This window comes from Saccopteryx leptura, chromosome 9, assembly GCF_036850995.1.
Source record: "Saccopteryx leptura isolate mSacLep1 chromosome 9, mSacLep1_pri_phased_curated, whole genome shotgun sequence".
NCBI lineage: Eukaryota > Metazoa > Chordata > Mammalia > Chiroptera > Emballonuridae > Saccopteryx > Saccopteryx leptura.
The window spans coordinates 64120215-64144607 of record NC_089511.1 but is presented as its reverse complement, the minus strand read 5'-3'; the positions used below and the strand labels follow the sequence as shown (position 1 = coordinate 64144607).

Below are 24393 nucleotides of genomic sequence, written 5' to 3'. Positions count from 1 at the left end.
GGGGGCATACAGTGAGAGCATGTGCTCAGCATGGGGGTGGGGGAAAGGGCGTTGTGAAAGAAGGCTTCTTGTAGGAGGTGGTGACTAAACTAAATCTTGAAAGGCTTGTGATTCTATATAGCTAGCACATGATGGAGTGGGAACAAGGCCGGGAGCTAATATACCACACGCAATTGAGTTGATCAGAGAGCAAGAGGCAGGGGCAGGAGGTGGGGGGACAAGACTGAAGCATGTTAAACAGAAAGGTGACACAATTAGATCTGGGTTCTTTAAAAGCTTCTCCTTGCACTTTGGAGAATGAATCAGAAGTGGACGAGACTTGAAAGCGGGGTGTGTGTGTGTGGGTGTGTGAGTGTTACTGCAGTATGATAGGTTAGAAATGACCAAGTCCAAGGAGTAAGGACAGAGAAAGTAGCCAAATTTGGGAAGTGAAGTGATTAAATTTAACTTAGCAATTTAGTAAACCAATCCCTGTGTCCAAAAGAGAGGAGTCAAGACAAATAACCTCACTGAAATATGCAATTTCTATTGCACTTAATACCTGGAAATGAGTGTTATGAAAATTCTGCTGTGAGTGCTGGAAATGTTGTCAATGTTATATATGTACTTAAAAGTCTTCAGAAGAGAAGAGGCAGACCTGAGATTATGAGAGAAACTCAAATCTGGATGGCAAATAGAGCAGGAACTGAATGGTTTATGGGTCTGCCAAGCACGGGTGAGGTAAAGCTGGTGGGATTCTGCTGGTGCCATACAAAGGCGACGCTTAGGATCGGCTGCGTTACATCATCAGTCTAGGCTGGAGAGAGCCCTCAGTACGGAGCCTTCCGCGCACATTCCCGAGGCGCGGTGCCTGGGACCAAAGAACGAGGAGCCTGGGTTGCTGGCCCTGGGCCTGAGGCTGCAGCTGTTTGGCTAGTTTCAGCCCACAGCTCTGTAGCCACTTTAGAAAACTAGCAGATCCTTCTGCCAACTGACCTGGTTTTATTCAGTTTGTACATCTTAAAAGAGTTGGTATATTTTCTTTTATTATAATAATAATAGTAAATATTGATCAGTACTTAGCAGGTACCAGGCACCGTTCTAAACAGTTTTCATGGATTAATGTAAGTGCAGAGTCATTGAAGTCTGACTTGGAAGGGGCTTTAGCTATTGTGGTAGAAGGCGTCCTGGACCCCTGGGAGGAGAAATGAGTCTTTTGCCATCTAGTAGCTGTGAGATCCAGAGTGAGTCATGCCTTTCTCTAGGCCTGCTTTCTTATCTGGTAAGGCAGTAAGGTGGTAAGGTAGATGAGATGATGAACTGGTTTCTAAGTCAATGCCAACTCTGAGCAGGCTGTTGGGGGCACTGTGTGAAGTGGGATTCTGAGCCAGTGTGGGGAAGTGCCACAGTCCACTGGCCACGTCTGCTACCAGGGTGTAGGCATGTCACCTATTTGCCATCTTTGACTAAACATTTCTAAGGCCTCTTCCTGCTCAAATTATTTGAATTCATGGTTCCAGCCCAACTGTAACCTCTTTATAAATTAAAAAGAAAAAGAGTAAAAATTAGCTTAGCAATTATGGATACCTAATTTCTGTCCCTGAGTATGTAAATTTTAAGTAATTTAATCTCCTCAAGCCTCAGTTTATTCATCTACCAAAAAAAGATAAAATACTTAACCTTCATAGTCATCTTAAGGATTTAATAAATATGCAAAGCACATAAACCAAACAAACAAACAAAAAATCTCTTTATGCACTGGTATTGAAACTGAATATCGAACCACTGAAAACTAATATGAAAACAGCAGTTTCTTTAAAATATCTCCATTTATCAAAATGTGATGTGTCTTCAAGGAATGTGAACATCATGTTCAAAGCATCGTTTTCTTACAAGAAAGCATTTGGAGAGAGTTCTTTTTTTCTCATAAGGACAACATGCAGATTTGAATAATTTCATCAAAGCAGAAAGACCTCTCTTGATCAGCTAACCTCAAACTGCTCAGAGAAGGCCATTATAAACTTTCAAAAGGGACCTTCTTTTCCACACATTTGAGTTTGCTTGTATGAACAATCAATCAGAACTTCTAAGGTAAAGGTACTGATCACATGAACCAGTAAACAGACTCTGAAATGTGAATGTAATACTCATACTGAAAAACTAATCAATTTTTGGCTCTGGCCAGTTGGCTAAGTGGTAGAGCACTGGCCCAGCGTGTGGATGTCCCGGGTTTGATTCCCAGTCAGGGCACACAGGAGAAGCACCCATCTGCTTTTCTACTCCTCCCCCTCTCGCTTCTCTCTCTTCCCCCTCTTCTCCTCCCCTCCTGCAGCCAAGGCTCCATTACAGCGAGTTGGCCCTGGGCGCTGAGGATGGCTCATGGCCTCTGCCTCAGGTGCTAAAAAAACAGCTTCAGTTGCAATGGGGCAATGCCCCAGATGGGCAGAGCACTGCCCTCCAGTGGGCTTGCCAGGGGGCTCCCAGTCAGCAACATATAGGAGCCTGTCTCTGCCTTCCCTCCTCTCACTAAATAAAAAGCAAACAAAAACATCTAATCAATTCTTTTTCTGGATGAATTTTGGAAGTAAATGAAATAGAAAAAAAAATAATGATTAAAAAATGAATACTTGGTTGGCTTAGCAGTAGAGCATCAGCCCAGCATGTGGAAGTCCCAGGTTTGATTCCCGGTCAGGGCACACAGGAGAAGGGATCATTTGCTTCTCCACCCCTCCCCCACCTCACTTACTCTCTCTGTCTTTCCTTCCCCCAGCCATGGCTTCAATGGTTCAAGCAAGATGGCCCCAGGTGCCAAGGATGGCTCCATGGCCTCGCCTCAGGCGCTAAAATAGCTAAAATAGCTCAGTTGCTGAGCAGCAAAGCAGTGGACCCAGATGGGCAGCTTGCTGGGTGAATCTGGGCTGGGGAGTATGCAGGAGTCTTCCTGCCTACCCCCCTTCACTTAATTTAAAAAAAAAAGAAATATGCATTTCTAAGCTTTAACACTGATGATCAACTGGATCAAAAATTTTTGAGAATGAGGCGCTGTATTGTAAATATTTTTAATATTCCATTAAAAATGTAGATACATAGTATAGCTTCTGGTAGGATAATACTAAACTATCAACAGTGCTTTGAGTAGTAGAATTATAATGATTTTTAAAAAATTTCAATCTATTACTCAACATTAGAAGCAAAACAACAGCACTCTCTCTTTTGAAAAATAATTAAGTATTCTTTTTTTTTTAATTGAGAGGTGGGGAGACAAGAGACAGCCTTCCACATGCACCTCGACTGGGATCCACCTGGCAGCCTTCTACAGGGCAATGCTCTGCCCATCTGGGGCTGCTGTTCCATTACTTGGCAACCGAGCTATTTCACCTATCCATTGTGTCTCTATGGTTTTGGTGTCACGCTTAAGAAGTTTGATCTATACTAGGAATATTAAAATATACACTGGAATTTCCTACTATATTGTTTAATTTCTTACATTTCTGCTTTAATCTTTTAAGAATTTTTTGACCAAAGAATTGAGGTGGAGGTGTAACTTTATTCCCCATCCCACCTTCTAAGCATAGCAGTTTTCCTAACACCACTTTTTACTTTGCCTTTCTCCCATCAGTTTCAAAGGCCACCTTTCTCATTTGATGAATTTCCATATATATCTGGACTCACATCTTTCTAGTTTATCTATTGCTATCTACTTTTCAACTAGTCCTCTCCTGGAACCATACTATTTTATTAATAAAAAATTGTTAAGAGAAAGTTCTGGTTAAATTCTTTTTTTTTTAGGGATGAAACCTCAGAATATATACTATTCTGTAGGAAAGATGGGCAAAGTAATGCATAGAAAAATTTTAATTTCCTAACAACAAAATACCTTTCTTGTACTGCTAACCACTTCCCATTTTTATAAGTCAGTCTTTGGTTATTTCAATTTCATGGTTTGAACTTTAACAAAAGAACTAAATAGGACCTCATTATCTTTTTTTTTTTGTATTTTTCTGAAGTTGGAAATGGGGAGGCAGTCAGATAGACTCCTGCGTGCGCCCGACCGGGATCCACCCAGCATGCCCACCAGGGGGCGATGCTCTGCCCATCTGGGGCGTTGCTCTGTTGCAACCAGAGCCTTTCTAGCACCTGAGGCAGAGGCCATGGAGCCATCCTCAGCGCCCGGGCCAACTTTGCTTCAATGGAGCCTCGGCTGCAGGAGGGGAAGAGAGAGACAGAGAGGAAGGAGAGGGGGAGGGGTAGAGAAGCAGATGGGCGCTTCTTCTGTGTGCCCTGGCCGGGAATCGAACCCGGGACTCCTGCATGCCAGGCTGACGCTTTACCACTGAGCCAACTGGCCAGGGCCAGGACCTCATTATCTTAAAATATCTTAGGCACATCATTTTAAATAGAAGAATGCCAAAAAAAATAGTGTCAGATTTTCCTACATATATTCCTGTTTCATTTAAATAATTAGAATATAATTCTTAAATAGTTCTAAGGTATAATTCTGAATAAATTGCTGATAAAGGACTCAGATAACTTGTCCAAGTCAGCTAAACATTACAGCTGACCCTATAATCAAAATCAGTATACTTAATTTTAAGGTGTATATTAAGAAAATGTCTATATTAGAAACTACTTTTAATTATTTATTAAGGATGATGGTTCAAAGCTCAATGGTTCCTTACTCTTAAAAGATATTACTACCTTAATCAATGGCCAATGCTTAATTACTACCTCTTAGATAATAGCCACCAACTTTGTAAAGTTATTCACTCTAGGGAGAACTTAGAAGAAAGTTCACTCTTTTTCCTTTATAAGAAGAGACTGTTATCTTATTTTTCAAATTGGTCTTAATTATAAAGGGTGATTTTTAATCAACCTTCATTTAAAAAAAAACAATCAAGTAATCCTGTATTTTTAGGGACTTAATAATATATTAATAAGACAAGTCCTTAAGATCTTAGTTCTCAACTGAGTCTTGAACTAAGACTTTTTTTAATATGTGATAACAAGACTAAGGAACTATGTCTTTTAATTTATGTATGAAATAACATTTTTAAAGTAAAGCTTAGGATATATCAACTATGACATGTTCATGATATACTTTAGAATATGCCTACAAGTTAGTTCTTGAACTAGAAATACATGTTCCTACAACATATTTTCCATTGGAGTAATCCTATTTTCAAATTGAGTCATCTTTTGTCACCTACTTAAAACTTTCTATCTTGTGAGTCAATATCCTTATTTGTTCACAGCACTTACAGTAAAGAATGTTTAGCTATGAAACTCCTCAGATGTCACCATAATTTAAGGAGAAGGAGTTCTGATGACAGATCAGAACTAGTGTTGGTGGTGGGGAAGTAGTGGTAACCACACCCATGCTTCTAAAATTATATGGCATCACAAAAGACTACTGGTCCTCTCTTAGTTGGACTATCTCCAGAGTCAACAAAAGTCATGCACTAACTACAGTTAAGCGTAAAACTAAAAAAATATAAGCTTAAAAGTACATTTTGTCTACCCAAAGCCAGAGTTACCAGGAATTATTTTACTACCCATCTTGACTCAAAAAATCCCAATAGTGAAAGAAGGATAAATTGAAACAAAAAAGCTTACCTGCTGATTCACTGGAGGCTGGCTTACTTTTCCTTTTCGGTTCTGGTAGAGGTTGGTACGGTCTTTGTCCCACGTGCTCGTCCCCTTGGATAACGGTTAGATCGTGCATACTGAAACTCCGTAACCGCTCTGTTATTGCCCCCTGGCTCTATTTAACAGAGAAGTGACAGATCCAAGAAAAAAGTACAATTTAAAATATTTTACACGCTTATATTGAACATTTCCCCCAACATTTTATCATGAAGCTTATTCATTTTATTATTAAAGAATTGACAGTGAACACCCCCACATATCATTTACATTTTGCTTTATCACATATCTATCATTTATCCATCCATTACACAACTTTTAATGCATTTCAAAGTGAATTGTAGATATCAGTACATTCCACCCCCCAAACACTTCAGCTTTATATTTAACTTTAAAGTATAAAAAATGTGTGATGAGCTTACCCTCAGTGTAAATAGAACCCATAATTTTTCTCTTTTAAAACTAGCACTTGGAAATTAAGTTTATGATTTAGAAGAACCTTTTAAAGAAAGATAATGTTTTAAGCTAAACTAAGAAGTGGTAATGTCTCTACCCAGAACAAGGTAAAAAAAATTTAAGAGCCTAAGAATCTTGGATAAAAAATGACACTAGATGAATTCACTATCTGGCAAAGCATATCTACTACTATACAATTTGACTTTGTCATCTTAACAATATGGAAGACACTGAACACATGCGGATATTTAAATTCAAATTGACCAAACTTAAATAAACTAAAAATCTAGTCCTTCATTGCTCTAGCCATATTTCACATGCTCAATAGTCACATGTGGCTATTGTATTATCAAATACAGATAAAGGACATTTCCATCACTGAAGAAAGTTCAATGATTACATCATGGCACAGCTCTGAAAGGGACATTTCTGAACCTTTTGGCCCTAAGTAGGTTTTCCTTTAAAGTATAAAGCTTTGTAAAGAGGGAAAAATATTTTCTAAATGTATTCACTTTGAAAATTTGCACAGCACATAGGTCAGTGGTCCCCAACCCCTGGGCCGCGGACTGGTACTGGTCCGCAGAGAAAGAATAAATAACTTACATTATTTCCATTTTATTTATATTTAAGTCTGAACGATGTTTTATTTTTAAAAAATGACCAGATTCCCTCTGTTACATCCATCTAAGACTCACTCTTGACGCTTGCTTCGTAAGTTCGACAATTATATTTAAAAATACCAAAGTTTTTACGCCGGTCGCATAATTTTATTTTGTGCATTTATCCATCCCACCCTAGAGGCTGGTCTGTGAAAATATTTTCTGACATTAAACAGGTCCGTGGCCCAAAAAAGGTTGGGGACCACTGACATAGGTGATTCATTTCTTACTTAGTGATGGATTAAAAATATTCTTTTAGTGTTTTTTATACTTATTTCTTTTTCTCACACATGTCAATTTATGACTGACTGTAGTTATAAAATTATCTTAGAAACTTGTCCATACTGGTTTATCTCTAAATTTCAAAGCCTATGGCACTATAAACAATGTTGCTGTTAACAAGTATTTTACATTGAGAGAAAAGGTCTTATCAGCTACTCTGAGTTACTGATATATTATGTTGAAACCAAACAACTTACCCAACTTAAGTTTTGTAGTTTTACCATATGTTTTTGAATTGTGAAAAAAAATTATTAAATTAAAGTGTCCATATCCTCAATAAAAAATAACTAGTTTCCACGTATCTTTAAACATTCTTAGCATGGTTTAATTCATTATACTTTTTTCATTTTATCAGATATCATTTACTTATTGGGCAGATGGGTGACAGAGACGTCAGACACATATTAAATAGAAGTGACCAATGCTCATCTGAAGCAGATGTCTTGTTTTCTCAGAACTGTCATTTTCTTTATCCTACTTTGTATTTCTGTGCCCTCGGAAGTTCTTGACATTTTACCTACTGCTAAACAAGTGATAAATGGCATACACATCCATGATACCCTCTACTGGATGTGGGTGCCATTTCCAAGGCAAGCAGTGACTCTCAAACAAACCCTCCTACACAAGCAAGTAGATCTCAGAATGCAAATGACTCAAAATGCTATTGTCAGTCTAGTTTTATATCACTGATGAATTTTGGTATCTTTGAGTATAATCACCTGATTATTACAGGTATACCTCACAAATTATTGTTAGTTCTATAGTTATGCTGTGTATATTTTGCTTCCAGAAAAAGATTTTAAGAAACTAGATGAGACGGATAAATCTTAGGCTTATTCTGTTCTCCTAATGTACCTGGTATGGTACTGACATTGAACAGTTAATAATTATACTACTCTTTTTATGTCTCTTCTATTTCAAGACTCTTGATTTCTTGAGTTCTCCATACACAGCAGCTTGTTTGAAATGTAAACACTGGCATCTATATTCAGGGGTTCAGTAGTAAACTATAGGTATGGTCATGAGTACCTACATGGGTAGATTATACTGTTCATCAGAGATTTATTTCAGTGATCTATTTACAGCATAGATTTTAATATAGCTCTTGAGTAACTAACCCTATAACCCTAAGTACTATCTCCTCAAGATTTCAAGGAAGGCCAGAAAAAGCAAAAAAAAAAAAGGTTGTGTACCCTCCTTGAGAACCCCCAACACTTCAACAGTCATTATCATCTCAAAAATCAGATTTTTCCACTGTATATTTTCTTATGGGCCCAGAATACAGCTACTATGGAAAGAGAAAATTAATGCAGTATTGTGAACTTAAAAAATATGTAAATTTTAAAATATATAAAAATATATAAATTTTAAATATCCTAGGAGAAGTATAATTATAAAATAATCACACCTAAATACAGACTTAGTCCCTCCAATTTTTATATCATTAGCATAAAAATTCCATTAATAAAGAATTATGGCCTGACCAGGTGGTGGCGCAGTGGATAGAACGTCGAACTGGGATGCCAAGGACCCAGGTTCAAGACTCTGAGGTCGCCAGCTTGAGCATGGGCTTATCTAGCTTGAGCAAAAAGCTCACCAGCTTGAACCCATGGTTGCTGGCCTGAGCAAGGGGTTACTTGGTCTGCTGAAAGCCTGCTGTCAAGGCACACATGAGAAGGCAATCAATGAACTAAGGTGTCACAGCGAAAAACTGATGATTGATGCTTCTCATCTCTCCATTCCTGTCTGTCTGTCCCTATTTATCCCTCTCTCTGACTCTCTGTCCCTGTAAAAAAAAAAATTATGTTTGAGGGATTCCAAGATGGCAATAGAGTAGACAGATGCTTAGACTCCCAGCTCACACCACCAATTTGGATTACAAATTAATTTAGGAACAATCATCATGAAAAACTAACTTTGGACTAAGAGAGCAGGTATCAAAAACCAACGAGCAAAGAAGAATCCACACCGATCCTGGTAGGGAGTGTGGGGGCCTGGTGGGGGCTCTCCTGCTTCCAGGAGCAAGGAGAGGCTGAGGCTTAGAGTCCAGAAGGGCTCTCATTACAAGGAGAGAGACCCTGAGAGATGGGGGCCCTCAATCTCAGAACTGGAGACCCAGCCTAGAAATACAGGAACTGGAGGAGACAGATGGAGAGCACTGAGAGGGGAGAAGAGCAAAGTTCTGTTTGTGGGAAGTGGCGGGGGTGCCTTAAAGGGACAGAGCATAAAATATAACTCACAGCCACTTGCTTGGGACCCTGGGGGTGAGGAGAGCTGAGAGGGCTGGCTTGTCTTCCACGAGGAAAGTGGGGAGAGCAAGACAGACAATGACAGGCAGAGGAATGCCTGGGATGTCCTGAGAAGCTGACTCATCCATTGCAGAGGTGGCCATAGCTGGGGGAGGGGTTGGTCTCTCCACACAGCACAAGCCTAAAGTAGTTCCAGGTGACCCAACTCCAAAAAGCATGAAAGACACAGCTGAAAATAGGAAGTGGGGCAAAGGGGCAGTAACTCAAGACTCTAGGGAGATCTGAGATACACCTTCCCCTACTGAAACTGAGAATGCCCCTTGTCCCAGAGAGCAGCTGGGAGAACCCGCCTTCAGATTCTCAGAGGTCACACCCACTGTGTTCCTGGATACAGTTTCAAATAAGCCCCCTGTGGAGATCAGTAAACAAGCCCACTGCTGAGTTAAGTAAACTGAAAACAGACAAATCAAGACTTTAAAGTGGCTCTACTAGGTAAGGAGACCATAACTGAAACAAGCTTGCAAGCCACACACAGAAACAATGGGAAGACAGAGAAACTTAAGTCATGTGAATCAACAAGACAAATCCCCAGAAAAAGATCTAGATGAAATGGAAGTAATCAAATTATTGGATGCAGAGTATAAAATAATGATTGTCAGGATGCTTAAGGATCTCAAAGCTACAATGGATGGACTTAATGTACACTTAAATAAAAAAATTGTAAGCATCAAAAAGGACACGAAAACTGTAAAGAACCAGACAGAAATGACAAACACAATATCACATATGAAGACTACACTAGAAGGAATTAAAAGCAGGCTGAATGAAGCAGAGAATCGAATCAGTGACTTAGAGAAGAAGGTAAGCGAAAGCACGAAAGCAAAACAACAAAAAGAAAAGAGGATCAAAAAGCCTGAGGAAACTCTAAGAGAGCTCTGTGACAACATGAAGAGAAACAATATCTGCATAATAGGGGTTCCTGAACAAGAAGAGAAAGAACAAAAAATAGAGAACCTGATTGAAGAAATTATAGCTAAAATTTCCTTCAACTGATACAGTAAAGAGTCATACTGGTTCAAGAAGCAGAGAGAACCCCATTAAAAAAGAACCCAGAGACCCACACCAAGACACATCAAAATCAAAATACCAAAGCTAAGAGATAAAGAAAGAATACTAAAAGCTGCAAGAGAAAAACAGTCAATCACCTACAAAGGAACCCCCATAATGATGCCATCCAACTTTTCAACAGAAACACTTGGGGCCAGAAGGGAATAGCAAGAAATATTCAAAGTAATTCAGAACAAGAACCTACAACCAAGACTTCTTTATTCAGCAATGCTATCATTTAAAATTGAAAGAGAAATAAAAAGCTTCCCAGACAAAACAACTCAAGAAATTTATCACAACCAAACCAATGCTGCAAGAAATGCTAAGGAGCCTGCTGTAGATAGAACAAAGCGGGGGGAAAAATCTAGTAAAAGAATGTAGATTCAAAGAAAAAAATATCAATAAACAACCACATATCAATAATAACCTTAAATGTAAATGGGTTAAATGCTCCAATCAAAAGACATATGGGGCCCCTGGCCGGTTGGCTCAGTGGTAGAACGTTGGCCTGGCGTGCAGAAGTCCCGGGTTCGATTCCTGGCCAGGGCACACAGGAGAAGCACCCATCTGCTTCTCCACTCCTTCCCTTCTCCTTCCTCTCTGTCTCTCTCTTCCCCTCCCGTAGCCGAGGCTCCATTGGAGCAAAGATGGCCCGGGCACTGGGGATGGCTCCATGGCTTCTGTCTCAGGCACTAGAGTGGCTCTGGTCGCAACAGAGCGATGCCCCGGATGGGCAGAGCATCGCCCCCTGGTGGGCAGAGCATCGCCCCTGGTGGGGTGGATCCCGGTCAGGCACATGCGGGAGTCTGTCCAACTGTCTCCCTGTTTCCAGCTTTGGAAAAATACAAAAAAAAAAAAAAAAGACATATGGTAGCTGAATGGATAAGAAAACAAGACCTACACATATGCTGTCTACAAGAGACACACCTCAAAACAAAAGATACACATAGACTGAAAGTAAATAATGAAAAAAATATTTCATGCAAATGGAAATGAAAAAAAAAATCTGGGTAGCAATACCTATTACTAACAAAATAGACTTTTAAAACAAAGACTATAGTAAGTAATAAAGAAGCTCAATACATAATGATAAAGGGAGCAATCCAAAAAGAAGAGATAACCATTATTAATATCTATACACCTAATATAGGAGCATCTAAATATATAAAGCAAACTTTGATGGACTAAAGGGCGAGATAAACAGCAATACCCCACTAACATCACTGGATAGATCCTTAAAGAAAATTAACAAAGAAATTGCAGAATTAAAGGACACACTAGATCAACTAGATTTAATAGATATCTTCAGAATCTTTCACCCTAAAGAAGCAGAATACACATTCTTTTCAAGTGCTCATTGTACATTCTCTAGGATAGACCATATACTGAGGCATAAAATGAGTCTCAACAAATTTAAGAAGATTGAAATCATATCTTATCTAAACACAATAGCATGAAACTAGAAATCAACCACAATAGAAAAAATGAAAATCACCACTTGGAAACTAAACATGTTATTAAATAATGAATGGGTCAACAATAAGGTCAAGGAAGAAATAAAAAATTTCCTTGAAACAAATGAAAATGAGCTTATATCAACTCAAAATCTGTGGTATATAGCAAAAGCAGTCTTGAGAGGGAAGTTCATAGCATTACAGGCATTCCTTAAGAAGCTAGGAAAAGCTCAAATAAACAACTTACCCTGCAACTAAAAGAACTAGAAAAAGAACAGCAAGTAAAGTGCAAAGGTAGTAGAAGAAAGGAAATAATAAAGATCAGAGTGGAAATAAATGACATAGAGGCTAAAAAAACAATACAGAGAATCAATGAAACCAAGAGTTGATTCTTTGAAAAGGTAAACAAGATCGATGAACTCATAGCCAGACTCACCAAGAAAAAAAGAGAGAAGACTCAAATAAATAATATTAGAAATGAGTGTGGAGAAGTAACAACAAACACAGCAGAAATACAAAGGATTGTAAGAAAATACTATGAAAAACTGTATGCCAGAAAATTAGACAACCTAGGAAAATGGACAAATTCCTTGAAAAATATAATTTTTCAAAAACCAATCTGGAAGAATCAGAAAATCTAAACAGACTGATCACAACAAAGGAGATCAAAACAGTTATCAACAAACTCTCAACAAACAAAAGCTCTGGGCCAGATGGCTTCACAGGAGAATTCTACCAAACATTCAATGAAGAACTAACTCCTATCCTTCTCAAGCTATTTCAAAAAATTCAAGAGCTTCCAAGCTCTTTTTATAAGGTGAGCATAATTCTGACTCCAAAAACAGGCAAAAACAACACAAAGAAAGAAAAGTATAGGTCAATATCCCTGATGAAATTAAATGCTATAATTCTCAACAAAATATTAGCAAACCAGATCCAGCAATACATTAAAAAATCATACATCATGATGAAGTGGGATTTATTCTGGGGAGGCAATGCTGGTACAATATTTGCAAATCAATCAATGTGGTTCATCACATAAACAAAAGGAAGAAGAAAAATCACATGATAATATCAATAGATACAGAAAAAGCATTTGATAAAATCCAGCTCCCATTTATGATCAAAACTCTCAGCAAAGTGGGAACATAGGGAATATACCTCAACACGATAAAGGCCATCTATGACAAACCCACAGCCAACATCATACTCAATGGACAAAAGTTGAAAGCAATCCCCTTAAGATCAGGAACAAGGCAGAGGTGCCCCCTGTTAGCACTTCTATTCAACACAGTTCTGGAAGTCCTAGCCACAGCAATCAGATAAGAAGAAGAAATAAAAGGCATCTAAATTGGAAAAGAAGTAAAACTATCATTATTTGCTGATGATATGATACTACTGTACCTAGAAAATCCTAAAGTTGCAGTCAAAACACTACTGGACCTGATAAATGAACTCAGCAAGGTGTCAGCATATAAAATTAATACTCAGAAATCAGAGGCATTTTTATACACCAGCAATGATTTGTCTGAAAGAGAAATTAAAAAAACAATCCCCTTCACTGTTGCAACAAAAATAATAAAGTACCTAGGAGTAAATTTAACCAAGGAGGTTAAAAGATTTGTACTCGGAAAATTATAAAACATTGATAAAAGAAATCAAGGAAGATACAAAGAAGTAGAAGTGTGTACTGTGTACATGGATAGGAAGAATAAACATCATTAAAATGTCCATATTACCCAGGCAATTTATAAATTCAATGCAATTCCTATTAAAATACCAATGACATTCTTCAAAGATATAACAAATATTTCAAAAATTCATATGGAACCAGAAAAGAACAGGAAAAGCCTCAGCAATCTTGAAAAAGAAGAATAAAGTGGGTGGTATCACACTTCCTGATGTCAAGTTATACTACAAGGCCATTGTACTCTAAACAGCCTGGTACTGGCATAAGAACAGGAATATAGGTCAATGGAACAAAACAGAGAACCCAGAAGTGAACAATTGATATTTGACAAAGGAGGTAAGAGTATACAATGGAGTAAAGATAGGCTACTTAACAAATGGTGTTAGGAAAATTGGACAGCTACCTGCAAAAAAATAAAACGAGACCACCAACTTACACCATTCACAAAAATAAACTCAAAATGGATAAAAGACTTAAATGTAAGTCGTTAAACCATAAGCATCCTAGAGGAAAACATAGGCAGTAAGCTCTCCGACATCACTCGCAGCAATATATTTGCTGATTTATCTCCACGGGCAAGGGAAATAAAGGACAGGATAAACAAATGGGTCTGTATCAAACTAAAAAGCTTTTGAACAGCTGAAGACAATATGAACAGAATAAAAAGACAAACTACACAATGGGAGAACATATTCGACAATATGTCTGATAAAGGGTTAATGACCAAAATTTATAAAGAATTTGTAAACTCAACACCAGGGAGATAAACAATCCAATAAAAAAATGGGCAAAAGAAATGAATCGACACTTCTTCAAAGAGGACATACAGATGGCCAATAGGCATATGAAAAAATGCTCAACATCACTAATCATTAGAGAAATGCAGATTAAAACCACAATGAGGTATCACCTCACACCAGTCAGAATGACGCTCATCAACAAAACAACACAGAATAAGTGCTGGTCAGGATGAGGAGAAAAGGGAACCCTCCTGCACTGCTGGTGGGAATGCAGACTGGTACAGCCATTGTGGAAAACAGTACGGAGATACCTAAAAAAATTAAAAATTGTACTGCCTTTTGACCCAGCCATCCCACTTTTAGGAATATATACCAAGAACACCACATCAATGATTCAAAAGGAGAAATGTACCTCCATATTTATGGCAGCATTGTTTACAATAACCAAGATCTGGAAACAGCCCAAGTGTCCATCAGTGGATGAGTGGATTAAAAAGCTGTGATACATATACACAATGGAATACTATGGAGCCATGAAAAAGAAGGAAATATTACCTTTTGCGACAACATAGATGGACCTGGAAACTATGTATTATGTTAAGTGAAATAAGCCAGGTAGAGAATGAAAAATATCATATGACCTTACTCATTTGAGGAATCCGATGAACAATATGAACTGAGGAACAGAATAGAGACAGAGGTGGGATCAGAGGATCCAGAGTGAAAGTGGACAGAAGGAAAGGGGATGACAGGATGGGATGAGAGCAGAAAAGCAAATCCTGGAGGGAAGGAAGGGGAGGGGGACAAGGGGGATATAGTGGGGAACAAGGGGAAGGAGAGGATGTATTTTGGGGGGGGACACTAGAATCTATGTAAACACAAGAAATTAAAATAAAAAAAATTATGTTTGAAATAAAATAGGTGAAAATACTTCCCTTCTACCTCAGAATTCCAAATCATATGTATAATATGATTACGAGTATATAGTATGGTTAGGAGTAGACAGAAAATATGCCAAAATGAATAATGTCTAATGTTTAGTCATATGGAATGGGTGATTTTTTCTTTTTTTCAACAATTTGTTTATTTTTAGAAAGAGAGAAAGGGAGACAAGGGAGAGAGATGAGAAGCATCAATTCATAGTTGTGACACTTTTAGTTGTTCATTGATTGCTTTTCATACGTGTCTTGAGTGGGAGGCTCCAGATGAGCCAGTGACTGCTTGTTGAAGCCAGTGACCTTGGGCTTCAAGTTAGCGACTTTTGGGCTCAAGTTAGCCACCATGGGTCATGTCTATGACCTCATGCTCAAGCCAGTGACTCCGTGCTCAAGCTGGTAAGCCAGTGCTCAAGCCAGATGAGCCTGCACTCAAGCTGGTGACTTCAGGGTTTCGAACCTGGGTTCTCAGCATCCCAGGTCTATGTGCTATCCACTGTGCCACCACTGGTCAGGCTTACTTACTGATTTCAGTGAGAGAAGAAGGGAGGGAGGGGGAGGTACAGAGAGAGAGAGAGAGAGACAGACAGATCATTGAGCTATTCCTGTGTGTGCCCTGAATAGGGATTGAACTGGCAACCACTGTGCTTCTAAATGATGCCCTAACCAATTGAACTATCTGTCCAGGGCAACAATTTCTTTAATATTGCAAAATCAGTCACGCATTATATAGTGAAGTTTTAATTGTAAAGAAATGCATAATAAAAATTTATGATTCATTTCCCACTAATTTTTCCTATATCTAATCCCTTACACTCTGTTAATTAAAAGAAAAACCTTCTCTATTTTGAGGACACAGACAGGACATTATTGTCATTTGTCAACAACAATATTAGAAGGTATTGAGGTTTTGTTCAAAGTAATAATGCTTTGGTGTTTATTTTCTATTTGGTTTATATAAATTAAGCCAAAAGTACAAGAAAAACGAAGAAAGGTTCTAGGTGAGGAGGAAAATGTGTGGAACAGCAGCCTTAGTTGATAAAGAGAGTTACCATCCATAAGGGTATTCTATATCCCAGAATTTTATATCCTATTTTCTGCAGAACTGTATGTATACTGTGTATGTTAGAATTGATCCTAAAAGTCAAAGAGAAAGTAACAGAAAATGTAAAAGTCAAAGTAATTAAGAAGTATTCTGTAGACTATTTTACATTAAGACTGATCATCATTAGCAGAACTGTTCTTAAACCCCTCAGTGGCTCACTGTTGTCAGGGTTTGAATTTGGATGGGCCCAGAACATCCCTATAAGAAACTGAGAACACCATAGGGGCTGGCTGGCTGAAGGGCTAGGTCCGGATCTGTCACAGTGAAGCTCTGGGAAGAATTCTTCAGCTAAGAACAAGCTTTCTCAGCTGTCCTCACACAGCGCTCATTTACCTCCAACGGCAGGAGGACATCTGAACGTCTACTCAAGTATCCAGTTACACTGTTGGCATTTGTAAAAACAGACCCTGCATGTATGACTAATTCTTTTTATTTTTTATTTAGAAAATTAAATTTAACAGGGTGACACTGATCAACAAGAGTACACAGATTTTGGATAAACATCTCCACATCATCTGGACAGTCAATTACGTTGTATACCCATCACCCAAAGACAAATCATCCTCCGTCATCTTATATTTGTCCCTCTTTATACCCTTCCCCCAACCAAACCTCCCACCCCTGGTAACCACTGCACTCTTATGTATGACTAATTCTAAGATTTTTAAACCCAAATAATTCTTCCTTTGTTGAAATAAGTTCATTCTCCTGATTAAATATCACAATAAAATGATTATATTTTGTGTTAAATAAGGGCAATTTACTATGCCTTTAGCATCTTTGTATAAAACCTTCAAGCTATTATCTTTATGTTTTAATTAAGAATTTAAAATCATAATAAGTAATGCTTTATATACAGGGGTCCCCAAACTTTTTACACAGGGGGCCAGTTCACTGTCCCTCTGACTGTTGGAGGGCCACCACATTCAGTGCTCCTCTCACTGACCACCAATGAAAGAGGTGCCCCTTCAGAAAGTGCGGCGGGGGCCCGCATGCGGCCCGCGGGCTGTAGTTTGGGGACGCCTGCTTTATAAGCTTACAAGCACATAAACAATCTTTTACAGAACTCCTACTATACTGTTCAATAATAAATAGCCATTAAGGGTTATTTCTGTTGACACTTGACATATTACATTATAATTGCAGATAAGGCCAGGACACAGTTTTTAGGGAAATCTCTTTTCCCTATGAACTTTCAACAATTAATCCGATCAAGTCTAGAATAGAATTGATGGCATTTGTATTAAGTGAGTAATATATTTTAGTGGTTTTAAGATGAAACAATACACATTTATCAAAGATTACTTAGAGAAAAATATACAGAAGAAAAATTATTCATAATCTACCACCAAAACTACCTATACATATTTTAATATATCCTTTTAGCTTTTTGGACTCATCATACTTTTAGAGCATCATACTTTCTCAGCCTCAGCCCTGTTATTCTGTGCTGGATAAATTTTTGTTGTAGGGAAACTGCCCTGTGCATTGTAAGATATGAAGCAGCAGCCCTGGCCTCTACCCCCTCAATGGTAGTAGTAGCAACACCTCCCTCAGTTGTGACAACCCATTATGTCTCTAGACATCGCCAAATGTCCTTCAGAAGGCAGAAATTAACCCTATTGAGAACTGCTCATAGAGAGATATAAGTGTTTTTAGAAGTCAAGTTTCATTCCTTGTTTTACAGGTAAGAAAATTAATAATCAGATCAGTGCAGATGACTTGTCCAAAATCCCATGGCTAATTCATGGACTAAAAAAGGCAGATAGAGCCCTGGCCAGTAGGGTCAGTGGTAGAGCACTGACCCTATGTGTGGATGTCCTGGTTCGATTCCTGGTCAGGGCACACAAGAGAAGTGAGCATCTACTTCTCCACCTCTCCCCCTCCCCTCTCTCCCTCTGTTCTCCTCCTGCAGCCATGGCTCAGTTTGGTTTAAGCACATTGGCCCAAGTGCTGAGGATGGCTATCGAGCCTCCAAGCCTCAGCCTCAGCCTCAGGACCCAAAAACAGCTCAGTTGCCAGTGGCCCCAGATGGGCAGAGCATTGGCTCAAGACAAGGATTGCCGGTTGGATCTCCGTTGGGCGCATGTGGGAGTCTGTCTCTGTATTTCCCCTACTCTCACTTAAAAAAAATGCAGATAGTTTGATTGCTATAGAATTCCATGTTGATGATAACATTCTGCTTCCTAGCTGATAGGGAAATAGTATGACCTTTTTCCCCCCATTGTCTAAACAACTGTTTGTGTTTTTTTTAATTGCAAATAATTAGCTAAATATCCTCAAATTTTTCACAAACAGAAAGCCACTAAGACAGAAAGATGTCAGAATCTCTGACCTAATCACAAACACTTAACGTCAATTAGAGACTAACAGTCCTATTAACTTGTCCTTCATCCAGCAGTAGTGTTGTTCATCTGTACAAAAGCCACCTGCATTTCTCATGTGAAAAGCTATGGAATGCTGAATATCCTCAGCAAAATCCTTGAAGGTCCTTCATATGTTTATGCTTTGCTCAGCCAAAATATACTTGCACAATGACCTTGTGAACAGATGCCTGGTAATGAGGTCACAGAACTGAGAAACATTTTCAGAAAATTGCTTTACAGTGTAATAAATGTTCTGATTAGATTCCTATTTTCTTCTTTAACATGCTCAGGAGGTTCAACCTGGTAAATCTAGTCAGAGTCATTACCAATATTTAAAGGTCACACCAAGACCAAGAGTCCAAATATTTTTAGCCTGGAAGATATTTTTAACAAACTATATATTATAAAAATTTTAAATAATTCTCAAATCTCACTACTGGCTTTTCTGCAGTTACTCCTCAAACTTGACCTATTTCCAATTTCAGTTTCAATTTATTCCTTGGTATGAAGTGTCTGGTTCAATGATTCTTCCATCACACTATCCATCTCTGATTTGACATCTCCCGTGCTCACTTTGGCAGCACATATACTAAAATTGATTTGACATCTCCAGAGATGAAATTAATTTCACCTATTTTAAAATAGGCACAGTACAACTGGAGGCAAATAGTGTTACCATTACATTATATTGAGCATATTTAATGACTATTTCTAATGAATAAAATCCAGGATGCTTGAAGTCAACCTTCCTGTGCTCATGCTGAGAATGGCAAAGGTTACTTCATGTACAGTGATCCTGATTACAAAAGGATTACGACATCACAAACAAGAAGGAAAGCTCCTAAGGAATTCAGATTATGGGGTAAGTGTTTTGCAGTAGAGTAACTTAGATGATTTTTATACTTTCTGTTTCCTGCCTTTGAAGGGAGGAGGCAGTTTTGTTTTCAATATATAAATAAAAACAAACAATGAACCACACACACACACACACACACACGACAGAGAAATATAGGTATAGGATTGCTTTTATAGCCTTTCTACAGAACGGTATTCCTGTGAGATAATGCTTACTTTGATAATTATGGGCAAGGGGAGGGTCTTAGCAACCAAGGACATGAGAAAGTTTTCAGGTAGTGAATACAGACGCGGCCTGGAAGCAGGGGCTGTATCCATCTCCTTCACTGCTGCATCCCCAGCACCTGCTATATAGTAGGTGTTAAATATATGTAAATAAGTGATGAATAAATATGAAGGGTACTAAATACTGAGGGCAGAAAAGTATAAACTAAAAACAAGGAGGAGGTAAGAATAAGGCAGTAGAGCGGGGATTCCCGATTCCCTACACACAGAGTCTAGAAGTAGTAAACCTAAACGAAAATAAAATAAACACCCCACAAAATAGTCACAAACACGAGAAACAAATGAGATTTGAATGCTTCTGTGTTTCCCAAAACAATGTTCTAAAATGTCTATATTTTCTAAACAATTTTTGAAGTTGAAGTTTAATTTTTAGTTTTTCACCACAGAATCAGGTTGACAGATGCTTTTATTCTTTTTTTTTTGACAGATGCTTTTAAATATGAAAAAATTCAGAAAGCATCTTATTTGGCATGTATATAAGTATATGGACTTCATAAAGTCAAATAGCCCTAGATTTCTAAAGATTTTATTCATTGATATTAGAGAGAGGAGAGAAAACAAGGGGGGGGGGCAGAGAGAAGCATCAACTTGTAGTAGTTGATTCTCATATGTGCCTTGACTGGGCAAGCCCAGAGTTTCCAAATGGTGACCTTAGCATTCCAGGTAGAGGCTTCATCCACTGCACCACCACAGGTCAGGCAAATAACACGAGATTTTATAACAAAAGAAAGCAACAAGCCCTTAGTCCCCTTCTCCTCTCCATACCCCCCATCCATACCTTGCAGGCAACTAGTTAACACCCTCTACTCTCCCTTATGGCAGATGAGGATTTACATAACTATTCTTCTACCTCCTTTTCTTTTTTCTTCATTGTTCCAAGAACAGAATCACAGTCAGTTGACAGTATGTCATGACTATGATGTAAATGCTCTTCACTGCTGAAATGAGTCATGCTTCATTATTATATTTCCTTTCTTATAACAGTATATTGTGACTTTTGCCAGAGTTACAATTATCCTTTTTTTTTCTTTCTTTGAGAGAGAGAGAGAGAGACAGGAAGAGAGATGAGAAGCATCAACATTATAGTAGCACTTTAGTTGTGGCACTTCAGTTGTTTATTGATTGCTTCTCATATGTGCCTTGACTAGGGGACTCCAGCTGAGCTAGTGACCCCTTGCTCAAGCCAGCCACCTTTGGGCTCAAGACAGTGACCATGAGATTATGCTGATGACCCTACGCTCAAGTCAGCGACCCCGTGCACAAGCTGGTGAGCCAGTCAAGCACAGGCTTATCTTGGGGTTTTGAACCTGGGAACTCAGTTTCCAGGTCGATGCACTATCCACTGTACCACCACTGGTCAGGCTATTCCTTTCTTCTTATTCACTTGCTCAGTGGTCCAATGCTTTCCTTCTTTACACTGCCTCTGGTACATAGTTCGTGGTGCTCAGGGCTGAGGTGCAGCTGCATTATAGTATCTGTCATCTACAGTGTGTCTTCTCATTAGCACATGCTGAATGATTTAAGTAAGTATCATCCTTGCACAGGATTGAACCTATCATATACTCTCATATCCGAACTTTTCCCAGGGACAGCTGTCCTGGCAATGTTTTCCCATCTTACGCAATTTTGGCTGGCTGTCCCCTGGACTTGCTCTGCAGTGCTCACTCTGGGAATTCTCATCACCTCCCTTCTGTGTTGGATACCCTACTTCCCAGGCCCCATAGGTTTCCTGTATAATGGATTATTCCCTAATTTAGGCAAAGCATATCTACCCCTGACATAGGATGCAGAAGAGGTAAATTTTGTGACTATGCATGCCTAAAATTAAAAAAAATAAAAGAGGTATTTTAAGCTGACACGTGACTGTTGAAGAATTTGAGGGTGAAAATTGTTATGGTATCATGTATGGTATATTAGTCTTCCTTCAAGCTTCTTTTGTTACTAGTTAGAAATTAATGCCTTTCTGCCTGACCAGTGGTGGCACAGTGGACAGAGCATCAACCTGAGACGTTGAGGTCCCAGGTTCAAAACCCTGAGGTCACCAGTTTGAGCGTGGGGTTGCTGGCTTGAGCAAGGGGACACTGGCTTGGCTTGAGCCCCAGTCAAGGCACATGTGAGAAGCAATCAATGAACAACTAAGTGACGGAACTACAAGCTGACCTTCTCATCTCTTTCCCTTCCTCTCCTCCGTACCCTATCTCTCTCTCTATCACATGTGCATGCACAAGAAATTAATGCCTTTCTGATTGTAGGTCATTTGAAATTTGAATGTGGCATACTTTTTTACTTGGAATCCTTAAGAATTCCTTATCTCTGGTGTTTTGGAATATTCCAATAACCTTGCTTAATCTGCTTAGAGTCAGCCTTTTTTTCATTCATTGTGCTGGGTATTTTCTGGGCCCTTTCAATATGGAGATTCAAGTCCTTCAGTTCCAAGCAATATTATTGTATTATTTCTCCAATAACTGGATGTACGGTCTCTGAGTAGCGTTCCTAGTTGTTCAATGTTGGATCTCCTGGGTGATATTTTTTAGTACATACGGAAATCAGAAAAACATTTTCATTAAGCAAGAAATACAAAGCAAATGGATTTATTCTAAAGTGGAAAATATTCCTTAAACAAGCTGAAAATATTGCTATTTTAGTATTTGTTTATATCTATACTAACAAAAAGCCTTCAAAAAGTCAATAATAGGCAAACTATACTAAAGTGCTAATAATTAATAATCATTAATAACAGGCTTGTCTTACATGTATAGGGCTGTATAGTTAATGTTTCTACTTAATCTTCAGTGTAACACTTTTAGTATACAATATCAATATTTTATCTTCTTGAGCATATTAATTGTGATACTTGAGCCAAAGATCACTCTGAAAAGAGGAGGCTCATTTTAGAAGTTCCATTTGACATTTTACATCCCTTCACCACTGCTATTATATAAAATCACCACTTAACTAGAATATTAATTTCCATAGCATTTCTGTTTTAGATTGAGATAACTGAGTTGAAAAAGCCTAAATTAAAAGCCAGAATACTCATTGGTCTCAACTTAATAGCAACAAACTCAAATTTTCCATTGAATTGAGCTAGTCATATGCTATTAATGTTTATTGGGCTCCTACCATATTTTGGGAAGCACTGTGCTTTTATATGTGCTTTCACAGATAGGTATATTATCCCCATTTTACACATGAAGCAACTAAGAAAGAAGTTAAATAAATTGCAGATGATTATTTAGAGAATCACACTCAGCACTTTTAGGGTCTGAAAGCTGTTTTCTTTCCATATACTACACACCTAAGTCAATTATGCTATCACATTTAAAATAAACCACACTAATTACTACATGCAAAGAAATCCAAAAGCCACAATGCAAGTTTTCACAGAAGGCATTCACTTGATAACTTGGCTTGCAGAACACAACACATGATGTTAGTATTGGCTAAGTAAAATCTCACATTTCAAGAACAGAATTTTTTCATGCCTTATTTTGAATAATCAGTTACCTCAAATTGGTTGAAGTAGGGGTGGAGAAGTAAGCCAGAAATCCTACCAAGATATTGCCACCGAGAGAGAGAACAACAAAGACAGAGAAAGAAAGAATGGTCATCTTTACTAAAGCGATTTACTCAGATTATTTCAAGGTTATAAAGTAGGAAAGGTTTCACAAAACGACATTTCCAGTATGTTTTATTTATTAAGTAGTTCTCATTTTGTGGTCAATTAAGAGTTTCAAAATATTTAGTTATAGAAAATGTGTAGAAATGCTTCTAAAATTATTTGTTCTTCCCAGTATTACAAAAATAAACAAAAAATAAAATCTTGTGAACATTTTATAATGATCTGAAATTAAAAGCCTCCCTACTTTATCCATCAATGTAATGGGCCATTGGGTAAAAAATGTAAATAAAGAATTACCTTTACTGCTGCAGTAACAGCAGCAGTAGCTGCTAAGTTTAAACCTTGTCGCCCAAAGTTTACCATTGTCTCATAGCCTCGTTCCTTTGCTTGTACAATATAATCATCAATCTCCTGGAAAAAAACCCAAACACATAGATATTAATTTTATATAAGTGTAGTGTTCAGAAGCCCCAAAATAGGACTTCCCCCACAATATAATCATGTCACAAATTTTATAGCATAAAGCATGTGATGATATACATTTGTAACAGTGGTTTGTGGAAATAATTTATATATCTTACCCTTTCCTTTGAAGAAAGAAGTGGGTGAAGGAATTTTCTATATATTAAACTTGCTCCTTTAGTATAGGGAGAGAGCAGCCATATGACAAAAGCAATCTTAAGTTCATAGTACAGGGGGAACCTAACAAGAAAAAATTTGAAAAAAAAATGCCTGTCAAAATAAACTACAGACAGTGAGCAAATACCAAAAAAACATTTTAAAAAGTTTGGTCACTATGTTTTCACATGTAAAAGTCAGAGATCAATAAACAACTATATTTGAATTGACAAATTAATTTCGTTAAATATAGATCAGTTTACGAAAGCACCTGATCCCCTCAGAGATTCACACCTTCTAGGCAAGATTCTTCAGTTTAAGCAAGAGCAGAGAAGCTGTCAGCTGAAT

At 38.1% G+C, this 24393-nt stretch overlaps 1 protein-coding gene across 1 annotated transcript in view; it reads right to left on the bottom strand.

Moving 5' to 3' along the window:
• Positions 1-24393, bottom strand: part of REEP3 (receptor accessory protein 3) — a 117263-nt gene that overhangs the window by 7292 nt on the left and 85578 nt on the right. Inside the window, exons 4-6 of the mRNA XM_066348779.1 lie at positions 24009-24129; positions 23725-23838; positions 5593-5740 (exon numbers count right to left, since the gene is read on the bottom strand). Of these exons, the coding sequence (XP_066204876.1) occupies positions 5593-5740; positions 23725-23838; positions 24009-24129 (383 nt within the window). The remainder of the gene's footprint in view (positions 1-5592; positions 5741-23724; positions 23839-24008; positions 24130-24393) is intronic.